This window comes from Pyrus communis, chromosome 1 (genome assembly GCF_041283825.1).
Source record: "Pyrus communis isolate YQ-2024b chromosome 1, ASM4128382v1, whole genome shotgun sequence".
Lineage (NCBI taxonomy): Eukaryota > Viridiplantae > Streptophyta > Magnoliopsida > Rosales > Rosaceae > Pyrus > Pyrus communis.
In genome coordinates, this window is record NC_142565.1 from 5,953,431 (window position 1) to 5,967,540 (window position 14,110).

At 37.2% G+C, this 14,110-nt stretch overlaps 3 protein-coding genes and 1 long non-coding RNA gene across 5 annotated transcripts; 1 reads left to right on the forward strand and 3 right to left on the reverse strand.

Moving 5' to 3' along the window:
* The first annotated feature begins 1,487 nt into the window (after window positions 1–1,487).
* On the forward strand, window positions 1,488–3,655 carry LOC148699042 (uncharacterized). The gene is made up of 2 exons (XR_015962861.1): window positions 1,488–1,755; window positions 2,470–3,655. It is a non-coding gene; the product is annotated as an uncharacterized LOC148699042 (long non-coding RNA).
* Window positions 3,145–6,236, reverse strand: LOC137720189 (tropinone reductase homolog At5g06060). 2 transcript variants are annotated; one of them, XM_068459207.2, is made up of 5 exons: window positions 5,964–6,236; window positions 5,605–5,812; window positions 5,192–5,408; window positions 4,969–5,075; window positions 3,145–3,501 (listed from the first exon to the last, which is right to left on the reverse strand). In XM_068459207.2, exons 1-5 carry the CDS (start codon window positions 6,050–6,052, stop codon window positions 3,307–3,309), a joined length of 816 nt encoding a protein of 271 aa, XP_068315308.2. In that variant the 5' UTR covers window positions 6,053–6,236; the 3' UTR covers window positions 3,145–3,306. The 2 variants fall into 2 exon arrangements, with proteins under 2 accessions (XP_068315308.2, XP_088550768.1); XM_088694642.1 differs by lacking the exon at window positions 3,145–3,501 and adding an exon at window positions 4,567–4,661 and having other exon boundaries at window positions 5,964–6,140.
* Window positions 6,237–9,862: 3,626 nt separating this feature from the next.
* On the reverse strand, window positions 9,863–11,373 carry LOC137719591 (uncharacterized). The gene has a single exon (XM_068458628.2). It carries the CDS (start codon window positions 11,082–11,084, stop codon window positions 10,083–10,085), a length of 1,002 nt encoding a protein of 333 aa, XP_068314729.1. The 5' UTR covers window positions 11,085–11,373; the 3' UTR covers window positions 9,863–10,082.
* A 1,365-nt stretch (window positions 11,374–12,738) lies between these two features.
* On the reverse strand, window positions 12,739–13,963 carry LOC137719690 (uncharacterized). Its single transcript, XM_068458734.1, has 3 exons — window positions 13,595–13,963; window positions 13,231–13,407; window positions 12,739–12,972 (listed from the first exon to the last, which is right to left on the reverse strand). The coding sequence occupies exons 1-3, from the start codon at window positions 13,961–13,963 to the stop codon at window positions 12,739–12,741; spliced, it is 780 nt and encodes a 259-aa protein (XP_068314835.1).
* Window positions 13,964–14,110: the final 147 nt, after the last annotated feature.

Below are 14,110 nucleotides of genomic sequence, written 5' to 3' on the forward strand. Positions count from 1 at the left end.
TTTACATGCGTTTATAGAGAGAATAAAAAAATGGAAGTGCCCGTATAAAAAAGGCAAGGATAGCATGATAGCATTGGCATTCATGGAAAGTGGAACAACCGGTGAACACCCGCCACGTAAAGGGTATGGGCTGTCAAGCAACAAGTCCCCGGTCCCCACATGTGGTGACCTACCAGTGGTATGAAGTGCCACGTCAATGGTCATAAAAGGTCAGTCGCTGTCCCTAACTGACGCAGACTCGACTCAACCTCAACGTCCTCCTCTGACCACGGTTCACTTCACCCATCTTGGTCGCTGCTTCCTCTTAAATCCTTATTTTTTTAATTATTATTATTTTTTTAAGAAACACGATAGTGTTTTTTCAATAATTCAATAAAACGTACAATTCTCAGCAAGGACAACCTAAATTAAATCCGAAAGAGTTTCAAACTAACAAAAATTAAAATCTGAAGCTAAAGATAGATTGATTATTCGGTGTGCCGCAACATTGACGGATCAACGGATGTGGCAGACCTTGGAAGAATCAAAGCCTCTCAAACTAACTTGAATATCTTCAATCAACTAATCAGTCGGCGAGGAATAAGTTTTGAACATATAAGACCATTCTTTTTGAGAGTTCAATAAATTTAAATTTAAATTTGAAAGCTTATATTTTGCTTTAATTTTTATTTTAAATTCTTTTATTCAGCATGTCTCGTTTGAACTATTATTTATCTTTTGATTGTTATAATAAATATTTTTAAAACAAAAATAATCATAAAAATACGGAAAAACATTTATTAATCATTCAAAATAGAATAAAAAGAAATTAACGTTGTTACTTAATACTACATCAATTTAGGAGTATTTCTTTTTACTTGTAACGTGTAAGTGTAAAATTTTATGTTTGATTCTTGTCATAGGCAATTCTGAATCACATTATTTCTTGTTCATTGTAATACTTAGCCTACTGCTCCATGAAAGATAGTTAGGTTGGAATGGTTCGTGCAATATTTTAAGCTAAAATGGTGTTCGAGATAAGTATAACTATTTGAAATCGATAAAACTGATATTTACTTCGTAAATACTTTTTTGGGAAATTACTAAAATGATTGATGTGGACAAAGTTAAGGGAAGAGGATCCTCTCTGGATCCACTTTGTGGAGATCCTAGGGATCCTCACATCCTAGCCGTTCATCTGATATCATGCGATCAGTTTTCGTCAGATGCTATTTGTGTTTAGTTTTAAATATAAAAAATAAATGATTTCTGATCACATGATGTACGATAAATGACTAAGATGTAAGGATCCTTAAAATCTCTACAATTTGAATCTGAATAGAATCCAAATCTAAAATTAAAAACTACTTATATAAAATTTTAAATCTTATACATCAAAGTAAAGAGTCATGCTAATTCAATTTTGACTAAAAAAATATCTTTACTAATATCTCTTTATTCAGCAATCGGACAAAGAGCAAAATATATATATATATCCCCACAGAAAACCCAACATGCATCCAGAAGGCAACACGTATTGGAAATTGGTAATTCCCAACACACACACGACATTGCAGAAGGTGGAAGGAAGAGAACAGAAGGCATCGAAAAGCTTCGATGGTTTCTGAGACGTGGAGGCTTGCGTTGCAGCTTCAACGTTGAACCGTTGATCTCGGTTGACACGTACAAACCCGCAGATCCAGCCCCCCACGTCACTGCTTCTGGTTTGAAATTCAGATGGGGAACATGGAAAAGATGCGCGGCTTTCCTGGTAAGGTGGGTTTCCTTTCACCAGAAAATATCTCGCGACGTCGTCATCTTTCTCTACAGTTGTCTGTGCAGACCCTAAGATATTTTCGTTTTCCATGTGGTGCCATTATTACTACCCTTTATTTTCTCAACATTTTCTCACCAAACAAACAGATCATAGGGGCCAATTTCAATGCTAGAGTGTTCATAGATAGGAAGGTAAACACGAGATGGATAGTTCGTTTTAAGTTAGGTCATGTTCAAGCTAATAGGATTCTCTTTGTGAGGATCTTGAGGATCATTTAATCATGTTTGTTTGTCGTACATCGTGTAGTCATAAATTATTTAAAATTTTTTTTATTTAAAATTGAATACAAACAATATTTAACGAAAACTGACCACACAATGAACAATAAACGGAATCCTCACAAAAAAGGATTCTCATTCACGTTCACGACGATAGAGAAATTTTCATTAATAAAACAGAGTGTACATGATACATAGATTTAAGCATAATCATCATTAGAGAATTCTAATAATGACTTACGTACAATAATGTCCTTAGAGATTAATTGTATAATCTGTTTTATAGATGAGGAGATTTTCCAGCTTGTGTACATGATGGATGTGGAACCTCTAAGTGCTTTATTAACATTTGTCATTTGTTGATTGGTCTCTTGATAATGCGGGACTTTATTCTGGTGTTAACCTATATTATGTGGTGATTAATTTCTTGATTAGAGGGGAACTCAAGGACTTCAGCAGGGTGGCTCAGAGTGAACGCCGCAATAGTTGCTGAAGGTATGAAGTTGGAGTACTCGGTGGTTTCGAAATTGATGAGTATCGTACAAACACTAAGGTCCGAAGAAATTATAAGCTACTTTAAATTGTAGATCGAACGCAAGAAAGCGCCAGACAAAGGGTGCAAGAAAAACGTGACACAACTTAGACAACTCAAATTGAAGGACGTTCGCATTTCACTAGCGCATCTAAAGGATTATATAACTCGCTAGATTCGTTTTAAACCAAATGCAAGAAGGGCCATATTTAAATTTTGTCAATGTTGAAAGAAACAGATGGACAGCTTCGAAAGTGTTAATATCTTGTCATTTTAGAAGGTCTAGGTTTTGCTAATCACAAATATACTAGCAGAGTGTTGTTATTTACACTTCATAATCATTATGCACTCCCCGTTAATAATGAAATTCGAAAAGAAAAAAAAAAGGAGTGCATGATGCTTATTTTAAACGAACTTTAACGAAAAGCTTCCATTATTTTTCACTTTAATGAAAAACCATATTTTTACACTAAAAAATCAATCATGGTACTATTCACTTTACCTTTTATTTTGTCATTATCGATAAAACTCAAAGTTTTCAAACCATTTTCATTAATTTTTCTTTATTTTAAAGTGTATCCTCAAAATTGCACCAATTTTATTCCAATGTTTGTCCATAATTATAAATTGTTTTTCCCAGGGATGTCACTACAACAGTACGAGTGAGCGGTACAAATCCGTTCATCTAAAAATTGTGCAAAACCAAAGGAAGCATGGTAAGAATGTGAGAGACAAGCGGATCAAAATGGCCGCCTAGTAGGGTTGAAACTGTTTACAGTCATTCCTCCATCAACAGAAATAACCTGCCCGGTGATGTACGATGCGGCGGGCAGGCAAAGGAACGCCACCAGAGATGACACCTCCTCCGGCTCTGCAACGCGCTCAAGCGGAGTTCGCGACGTTATCTCTTCCAAAAACTCCTTGTTATTCAGCAACTGAAACCACGAAACTTTGTTAAACCCTAAATTTGAAAACTTAAAACAAAAGCCAACACATGATACATTCCAATTGCACAGCAGATCCAATCTTACATAAGCATAAAATGTACTCAGTCAACCTCAATGCAATGACTAAAGTTCTCTTTCTTCAGTTACATTCCAGAAAATCGAATCTTGGACATGTCCTAATCCTAACTCATTCGCCCGACCCGTTCTTATCGTGCAATATCTAATATATCACAGTAAGAGATTCGTAATGTTGGATGTGTACTAAACTTGAGAATAAAAACCTTAGCTTGATCCAGTGAAATGATCATTCGTTTTCACTTGTATGGTGGGACACAAAACTAATTAAGGTTTCAGTACTTGATTCCTGCGAATATGAGGTGTAAAAGGTAAAGGCAAACAAGATGACGATGCTTCAGTATGATGATAAAAGACCACCAGGAATGCAACACAACCATTGAGAGGAGAATCCATGGTGTTAAAAATACTCATTCCCTTGCAAAGTAAACGCATACGTATGAAAAGGAAAAGCGTTATTCTCCGTGAGACAAGGAAATTGCGAGTCAGTTTTAAGGATATGCCGTAAAAACTATTCTCAAACAAGTTGAGCATACAGGAAGATTAAAAGATGCTGTCGAAAGAAATACTATAATATCAATCAACATCAATGACTGCTTAAAGGCGTTACATGGTTACGAACAAAGGTTTTTGCATTCATACCCTAAAGATTTGTTTACTTCGTAATCACGCGTATAATGCAGACTAGTATTTCTGAATTAGTAGTATCCAGGGGACCTGGCGTATCCGTGATTAACTACAAATTCATCAGTCAGACCAAAAAGACTCGATTCATCAGAAGTTTAAAACCTTTGGCACATGCCTGCATAAATCCCTCAGAAACTTGTCCCACTAAATTTAGTACTTATCAAATATCATTTGCTAGAAAAGCATGGTAGGTTTTGAAAGAGAGGGGTGAGTGGGATATGGGTTGAAGCCCCACAGAAGGGTCTACAAAATCATTCCTTTATACATCCTGAGATATTGTTCAAAGTCTTATACGTTGAATTGAAACCTCATACATTCTATCTGATAATCACTTGCCACTATTCTAAGTTGAACATCACGTACATGCACGTCGATATCTCTTGTATCTATATTTTCAGAAAACATTTGGACATTATCCATTATATATGAACATTTGTAACCATGGAACTCATACAACTCCCTATCCTAATACATAATAACCCGAGAAAATAGAACTAACTTACTCTCAATCAATGTAATTTGCATTATAGGGTGAAAAAATAAGTCTAAGGATTCCCAGTGCATTTCAAGGTGAACAGACATGGTATGAAAATGGTAATACTTCTTTAAAGCGCATACACGAAAAGTTGTAATAAATAAATATTGGATTATATGTCTAGCACCTAAATGGCCATAGCAAGGAAAGAGAATTACATGTTCCACAAGTGAGGTTCTAGTGTACCAAGGGCAGACAGCATTGCTCCTGATATTGTCTTTCGCCCACTCACAAGCCAGATTTTTCGTAAGCTGATTGATTGCAGCTGAAAATAGAAAATTGGTGACAAACCAACAAGACTTAGCTTTCTCCTTCGCTCCCAATCGAATATAATCCATAATATGCGGCAAAGAAAGACACCAAAACAGAGCAATGACTCACCTTTACTTGCTCCATAAATGGACCCGGAAGCTATACTGGCCACCCCGGCAACAGAGGATATAAACACAATGCTTCCTCGCCCAGATGATTTCAAAAGAGGATGTGCCAGTTGGGAAAGATGGTACGTAGATTCTAAGTTGGTAGCCATGAGTAATGAATATTCTTCAGAAGCGTACTCAGTGGTTGGCTTCCTGATGTTAGTCCCAACATTGTTTACCTAAATCCGATAACAAAATTCAAAGAAATTCTACAAAAAGACGCCTATTTAATTCGAGACTGGAATCGAAGTCACAACCACAACCCATTTCTACTCATCCTATGAAACATCAAAAAGTTTTAATTTCTTCTTTGGGGCATTTATACAAACAGCTAGAGAGCAAAACACACAGACACAGGGTGAAAGGGAAGCTTACAAGTATGTTGAGCTTGCCATTGAAAGTGGAAGCGACTTGGTCCATGAGCTTTTCTCTCTCGGTTGTAGAAGAAGTGTCGCAGACTGACCCAGTGACTGAAAAGCCCTTAGCCTTCCATTGCTCCAAGCACTTGGAGAGTTCTGCTTCGTTTCGAGAACAGGTGTGCACCGCCGCGCCGAACCCAGCTAGCTCCTCCACCACGGCGTACCTGAATTCAAACAGGACCGAAAAATAAAATCCCAAACAATTAATTTCAACGAAAAATTCAGTTTTTATTAATGTTCTTTGAGATATTAAGAAACCCATGAGACCAATTGAAGAACTTTGTAAGATAAAGTGTGCGTGAAAGAGAGAGAGACCCAATTCCACGAGTTCCGCCGGTGACGAGGGCAGCCCCGCCGTGGAGAGACCATCTGGCGTTTGGGTAATTGCTCTCTGCCTTGGCCATTTTCGCGGTTTGCAAGCAAACTTCAGTGAACTGTAAACTGATCGCAAGTTGCCAAAGAGGCCAAGCAACTCCTCCAATATACAGAAGAGACGTACCAAACTAACGTTTCTATTGGCCTCTTTTTTTTTTTTTTTTCGAGAAAATTTACTGTTAATAAATTTAGCATTTAAATTTAGGGATGGGCTCAGAAAACCGAATACCGAACCAGTTGAAAAGGGAATTAATGCTAATAAAATCAAATCCAATTGAAACTATCGGTTCGGTTTCAATTTTGTTGGTTCAAAAATCAAATTGAACCGAATCGAATTGAATGACATATAAATTAATATTTTATTTATTTATTTATTTATGTTAAGTATTTGTTTTTCAAGCTCAATTTCAAATCAACTATTAGTCTAATTTCAATCCAAAGATAAATTTAACTGTGGGCCCAAATATGTAGAAAGCTTTACCCTAGATTTTATTTTTCTCTTCATTTTCTCTCCAATTTATAAGTTCAAAAGAAAAAATTGAAAAAAGAAAAAGAAAAAAGAAACCAAAAAAGTCGAACCAAACAGTAAATTGAGTTTGGTTTTCAGCAAAAAATAAAAACCAAACCGAATAAAACCGCACCCACCCCTATTTAAATGTTCTATTTTGTGCCACTTTTTCTTTTTAAGTAGTTATAAACATTTCCCATACACGAAGTGCGGGTGTTCGATTTCCCTATCTTCCAATCTTTGTACTATTCTGGCCAGCCCAGTACACAATTCAAGTTGGCCCAAACAAAATTTTCCTTCACTAACTGCCGTTGGTTCAGATGCCTTCATACAGAGGCCCTTTTTGCATGCTTGTTAATTTACGTGCAAAAGCTAAAATGCTACAAAGCTTTGTGGTCTAATGGTATCATTTTTTACTTGTAAGTTAGATGATTTATGTTTGATTCTCGCCAAAGACGAATTTGAATTACATTATTGCTAGCTCATTGTGAGGGTAAACCCACCTCATCCACCTTAAAGTAGATAATATTGTTTGTTTGTTTAAAAATAAATAAATAAATAAAAATTAACCATCCAAACACTAATGCATTCCAATAAAGAAGCTCATTTTAAACGCTTTTTTTTTTAAATGCAAAAGCGAAAATACTACAATACTTTGGTGCATAAGCTGCACCAATATATTGGACGGATGGGTATTGCATGATTAGGGTTGAACAGTCTCAGTTTAATCATTGTGAGACTAAGCTCACCCCATCATCCTTAAAGTAGATAATATTGTTTGTTAAAAAAAATAAAAAAAAATAAAAATTAACTGTCCAAACACTAATGCATTCCAATAAAGAAGCTCATTTTACACGCTTTTTTTTTTTAAATGCATAAGCGAAAATACTACAATACTTTGGTGCATAAGCTTCACCAATTTATTGGACGGATAGGTATTGCATGATTAGGGTTTGAACAGTCTCAGTTTAATCATTCAAATACGGATACGCATCGCATACTCCCAAAACCAAGTAACCCACCAAAAGCAACAAGCCATTTATGAAGATAACCATCCAATTCGTCAAAAGCTCACTTAAAGCTGAGGAGTACTACAATATCTCCTCATTCCCTTGTAAAAATTTCCTCTTCAGTGAAAGAAACAAACAGAGAGAGAGAGAGAGAGACAGTTCATATCCATGTGCTTTTCTGGCTCTACAACTGCACCTTAAATTAACCTCACTCTCAATAGCATTTGCAGACCTCGATAACTGGTAAAAAGTAGAACCAGACCAACGAAACTACTTGAACTGCCGGACCAGACACTGCCCCAAATAATAGCGTTACCTTTTCAAACCCTCCTTCCCTCCCTCCATCCTCCATACTCCCTCCTTACACAGAAACAGGTTCCTCATCCAAACCAAAGGAAAACTCCATATCTATTTACCCTTTTTACCCACCTCCAAATTCCTGCTCATGTAAATGTTCATGTGTGTGTGATGAAAGCATGCACATATATGTAAAAGTAAAAAGTCTTTCTCATTTTTCACACGTCCATCACCCAAAAGTGGTAAAAAGAATTGTTGGGGTAACATAAATTCCCTCCAGAGAGAAGAGATCATCTGAAAGTGCATTAAGTCAAAAGCGATGTTTCATCATCGTTTTACCTTATAAAGAAAACGTTGGAAAAAACACACATTAAACCTTAGAAGGAATCTCCGTGTATTCTGCAGGAAGAGACCATTGTATATATATATATATTCTAGGGTTGCTGCACTACTATAACCAGATAGGGGTCTCGTCTATATAGGGTTTTGAAATTTTGACATTAATTTTGAGAACTTATTAGGAGAAGACTTTTATGGCACAATTACACTGCCATTGTAACGTTTTGTGCTAATGATATACAGTGTCATGTAAGGAGCAGATGGAAATAGAGACCATGGTGGTCCCAGGACGAGCGAGTCCGGAAAATATACATGTGAAGTCTTTCGAAACCCTCCGAATGGTTGGTACGAGCTCCTTTTGTGCCTATTAAATGTTTGATGTAATGTATTGCATCGACAATACTCAACAAATTCTCCCTACATCATTCATCAGATTGTTTCAGCATATGCCGATATCTGTTGACATGTGCACAACAAGCCCATCAAGTGATAAACTGATTTTTGTTTTGCACATTTCGCGCTCTGTTCCTATCTAAAAAACTTGTATTTAACACGGGATCCCTCAATGTTCAAATCATGGATCCACCACTGGTCATGTATAAGGTTTTTTTTTTGATAGTAGTGTAACCGTGTCATGAAAGTTGCTCTCCATTCTTAGGTTTTTTTTTTTTTTTTTTTTTTTTTTTCCCTTTCTATCTTGGTTTGGTGATCGGTCGTTGAGGGTTTCAACATGTAGCTAGAATGGTTCCAAAAGTAAAAACAAAGGATTATTTGTTTCTCTCTGTGCCCGGATTAATTAATGGTTGCTCTTAATTTGTGGATTACATTATTTAATCGAATTTGATTCCCCTCGGTTGGTGGACTATTTGGAGGATTAGAGAGAATGACGTAGCATAGAATTACATAAGAGATCAACAGATCCATATTCCATAGAAGTGCTTCTTAAATCTTAGAATTTAAGAAGGGATTTGATTTGATTTCACGTTGATTATATACTATAATTATTATTAATTAATCTTAATTCTTTCAGTACTTTGGGATATTGTAGCTGAAATGACTTTTGATGTCAGTTACTAGTCAGTCCTTTCAACAATTTACAACTTCACAGATACAGTTAAGTTCCCTAGTTTCTACCTCTCTTTGGCAGAAAGGTAAGAAACAAATGAATAAACATAAAAACAAGCACAAAGAAACCTCCTCTCTCTCTCTCATGATTCAATTAGTCTGAGAACTGGCATTCAACTAATGGTAACTACTGTGTATTTGTTTGAATTTCTGCTTACAACCTGAACAGGTACCTAGTAGATCTGAAAAAATTGATGGGAGTTTTATATGTCCTTGGACCTCCATCTATATAGCTATCTATCAGGTGGAATGGAATATATATCCCACCTCTCATAAACCCTAATGCAACACTACTTAATCATCATATCTTCCCAGCCACATCAAAAGATAAAATTTTAACTTCTACCGTAGCTTTTTCAGTATGCTCTCTGCCATTTAACTTCCAGTTTCAAGCATAACATGTTATCGTCACATCAATATATAGCAATATATAGTAACTAATATGCTGAAAACCCTCCATGGATCAGAACTGGAAAATGACTATTTGATTGACAAGGCAGATAATTAAGAAAATAAAGTGCAATCAATTAATCTTGAATTCAATATGTGCACATAAAACCTCAATCTGGCATGTTTTCTTACCCTTTGAATCTTCAATTACGGGTTCCAAGAAACAGATGGAAAAAGATGAAGGGAAAAAAAGAAATTGAAAGTGATTAGTTTCTTCTAATTCTCTCCTAAAAATTAATAAAAAGCATTGCAACAATTAATTAATATGATCAAGATGATTAGCTAGCCAATAATACAACTGCATGCCGATTGGCCAGGCCAACTGTACTTTCATTTCACCTTGGGAGGGTCACCAAGCCTGAGCTCGAGATCCAAATCTTCCATGGAGCTAGCCACAATAAGTGCTTCAGTTACCTCTATTTCTGATTGGAGACAAAATGGAAATGATGAAGAAATAGCTGTATTAGTAGTAGTCTTAGGCCTCTTACAACTTATGCTTGCTTCTTCCCCACAAGACCCTCCTTGTGATCTACTTCTGCTAACAACCGAGATATTCAAGCCCATCGACAAATCGGTTTCGACATTATAGTGATCACCATGATCATAATCACCTAGAAGTGATACGGAGTCATCTTCCCAGATCATATTCTCCTTTTCCAATTGGTCATCGGGTTTTGAATTATCTGATGACCAAGATGGAGCTACAGTAGCAGCAGCAGTAGATGAAAAAGGACGAGAGAGAAAAAAAGCTGGTTCTTCAGTACCTGAATTCTCCTTTTGAATAGCTAGTAAATTAGCTGCAGACGAGGGAACCCTAGAAGAAGAAGGTGAAGAAAAAGGATATGATATTGATGAGATGTTATTAGGGCCAAGATTGTGAACTGTGGAGGCTATTGGCTGATGATGTTGATGATGATGATGGTCATGTGCATCAGGGATATGATGTTGATGTGGAACATGATGACGATCATGTGCATCATGGATATGATGATGGTGTGGGACATTATGAGGATCATGTGTAGTGGCAATAGTATTATGGTTAAGGCATTGCTTAAGTCGAGCTCTGTCTCTCCTGTGGACATTCATGTGACCGCCTAGGGCTTGAGCTGACCTGAACTCTCTCATACAAAAACTGCAGGAGTAAGATCTTGGAGGCCATATGCAACCACCAAGAGGACCATGCCCTGCCGTATCTTCAGCAAAAGCCTTCTCTTCCCATGTTGATGAGCTACCACTCATGAGTGCTGAAGAGTTCATTGATGATGATGATGGTGAGTTGAAGATCTTCTCTTTCCTGCTGTTTAGCCACCCCCAGCACTGAACTTGTTCCATCCACAACAGATACCCACCAAAAAGAGCAAGAGAGAGGGAGGGAGAGAGAGAGAGAGAGAGAGAGAGAGAGAGCCTTATAAGACTAAAGTAGAGGTATATATGAGACCATGAGGTGAAATATATAACTAAGGGAGAATAACTTAAATAATCAATTCTGATCCGTGAACCAAACTTATAACTTTAAGTGATCGAGAGCAATAATTTTATAAATTTAAATAGTACAATATGGGCAATAAAGCTTTAATATGATAGACCAGCGTTACCTTCGCACCGAAGATCATAGTTTGAATCTCCCCTCTCTCTCATTTTTGTCTGATTTGTAAAGACGATGATGGTGGGAACTCGAGAATATATGAGTAAGAGAAAGAGGTCAGCTGAAAGGGTCTTGGTATTAGCTTTACGCCGTGCGTTTCCTAATTTCCTCTATTTTGGCTCTAGCAATGAAGCTACTCTTTTGGTTTTTAGCTCTTTTGCTACCACGGTCCTTGTTTCTAGTATAATCTTGGGAATTTATAGAGGGTCCCAATTAGTTAGGAGCAACTGTCATGCACTTTCTTTGATCCACATGCATGAAAACACCATGAAGACACTGTCGATAATTGATAACTGATATGTATAAAGAGGAAAACAATAGAAATGTTCGCAAATAATGATCGAAATGAAATGCCTAAGCTATATGCAAGCCACCTATAGGTAGCTAGACATGCACCAAATTAATTTGGATTGAGATAGCAGCTTCCTACATCATGACAGTTCATGTTAACGACACAATGTTATAGAGATATTTACACATGACATTGTATCCATGCCATAAATATTCTTCGATCAAATAAAACTATGAAACTATTAATATAGAAATGAAATTTCACTCCAAGTTTATACTTTGTACCCATCAACCAATTGGGATTTATTATTCTTTGAAAAAGAAAGGAAAAAGAAGAAGAGCATGATGGCTCTATGGGAACCATTTAATTTTGAGACTAGAAGAATATGTAGGATAAGAGCCATACATTTGCAGTAAGGAGACCAATCCGTAAGGAGACTAGAAGAATATGGGGAAGGGAGACCAATCCGTGAGGAGAAAGAGAGTTCCACAGACAAGACAAAGACCTGCGAAGTGAGGGAGAAATTGATATAACATATATAATTATGTATATCTCGATGATATAGTTAACATGGTCCACCTGGTGCCTTTTCTTGGATCTCTTGTTAGTTCGATGAGATATGTAGTTAATTAATTTGCAAAATTAATGGTTTTCAGTGCAAATTGTCCTAATCATTTAGTCCTTTTCATAGCGCATAGGAAGTTATCCAGACAATTGTTTAGGAGAAGATGGCTTGTCAACCACTTTTAGCAGATTTTATCTCATAATTACTATATAAATACATGTTTATCATGATAACTTACCATCATTGTAATATGGTATAGTAATTAACGCTAAGCGTAAACTATGAGGTTAAATGGTAGGGCTGCACCAAATACCTGATTAAGAGCATCTTCAATGGATATGTCAAATTTTTCTATCAAATTCTTAATTAATGACTGATGTGGCATTTTGAAGCATGATGTTAAATTTCTTTATATTCCAACCGGGTTTTTTTTTTTTTTTTTTTTTTTGAAGAGAGACGATAGCTTTTATTGAATCAACATAATTCAAAAAACATCAACGAGGGCCTCCACAATCGGATTCGGAGGCTCCTCAAACCAACAAAACTCAATAGGAAAAGACATAGCCAATTTGGCCATACCATGTGCCGCAGCATTTGCTGAACGGCGCACATAACAAACCTGAGAATCCACAAAGGTTCGCAAACTAGCACGAATGTCATCCACTAGAAGATCCATAGGAGAAGACCTTTGGAATTGGCTGCCAACAGCTTGAACCACCTGCAACGAGTCACAGTCCACAATAATATGATCCAAATTCCTTTCCACTGCCCAGCGAATTCCCTTACAGACTGCCAGAAACTTTACCATAGTGGAGCACGATGCATAAGGTATTTGGAGAACAAAACCTCCAACATAGCTACTGGCTTCGTCATGAAATACCCCTCATACACCGCCCACATTTGACCCAGAAAGGAAAGAACCATCAACATTGACTTTCACCCATCCAGCTAGAAGGGGACTCCAACGCGTCAGCACCTGCAGAGGACGTGAAATAGGACCAGGCCTAGCTTTAATAAACTCCGACAGCTGCAACTTGGAAAGATAAGAGACTAAGGCCGGGTTCGCCACTTTATTTTCCCAAAGCAAGGCATTTTTAGCACGCCAAATGCCATGTATAATCATAAGCAGTAGCGCAAACTGACTTGAAGAAACCTGATCCACACATAATGACTACCAATCACACAAAGAAGCATTCGTGGGAAGTCTCAAACCCAGATTTAGTTGAGAGGCATCATACACCGCATAAGCAAATGGACAAACAGTGAAAACGTGTAGCGCCAACTCCGAAGAAGAACTAAAAAAAAAGACATAAATTATCCACCACAACTCCATTGGTTACCAGATTAGCATGAGTGGGCAAAATGTCTCTGCACGCCCTCCAAACGCACATTTGAACTTTGCCCGGGACAGTAGCCTTCCACAAAGCTTTCCAAACTAGAACTCCCCTCGAAACTGAATGCGAAGAAGAGGCCTCAAAACGACAAGTAAAAGCAATCTTGTAAGCGCTCTTTACTGAAAACACACATTTCGCATCGTAATGCCATATTAGCTTATCCGGGGGCAAACTCCAACTTAGTGGAGTAGCAAGAATCAAAGCTGCATCTGATGGAAGAAATAACTTATTCACCAAATCATAGTTCCAAGATGTCGATTTCGTGACAATTATATTTGCAGTGAACTCTACTCCAGGAACTGGTGAGGAAGGCATGATAGGTATAAACCAATGGGGACGATCTAACCATCGATCATGCCAAATTCGAACCGAGGTGCCACTCCCAATCCATCTTTCAAGGATCGATCTAGTTTTGAAGATGCCCCGCCAACACATAGAACGAGATGACCTAAGAGATGACTG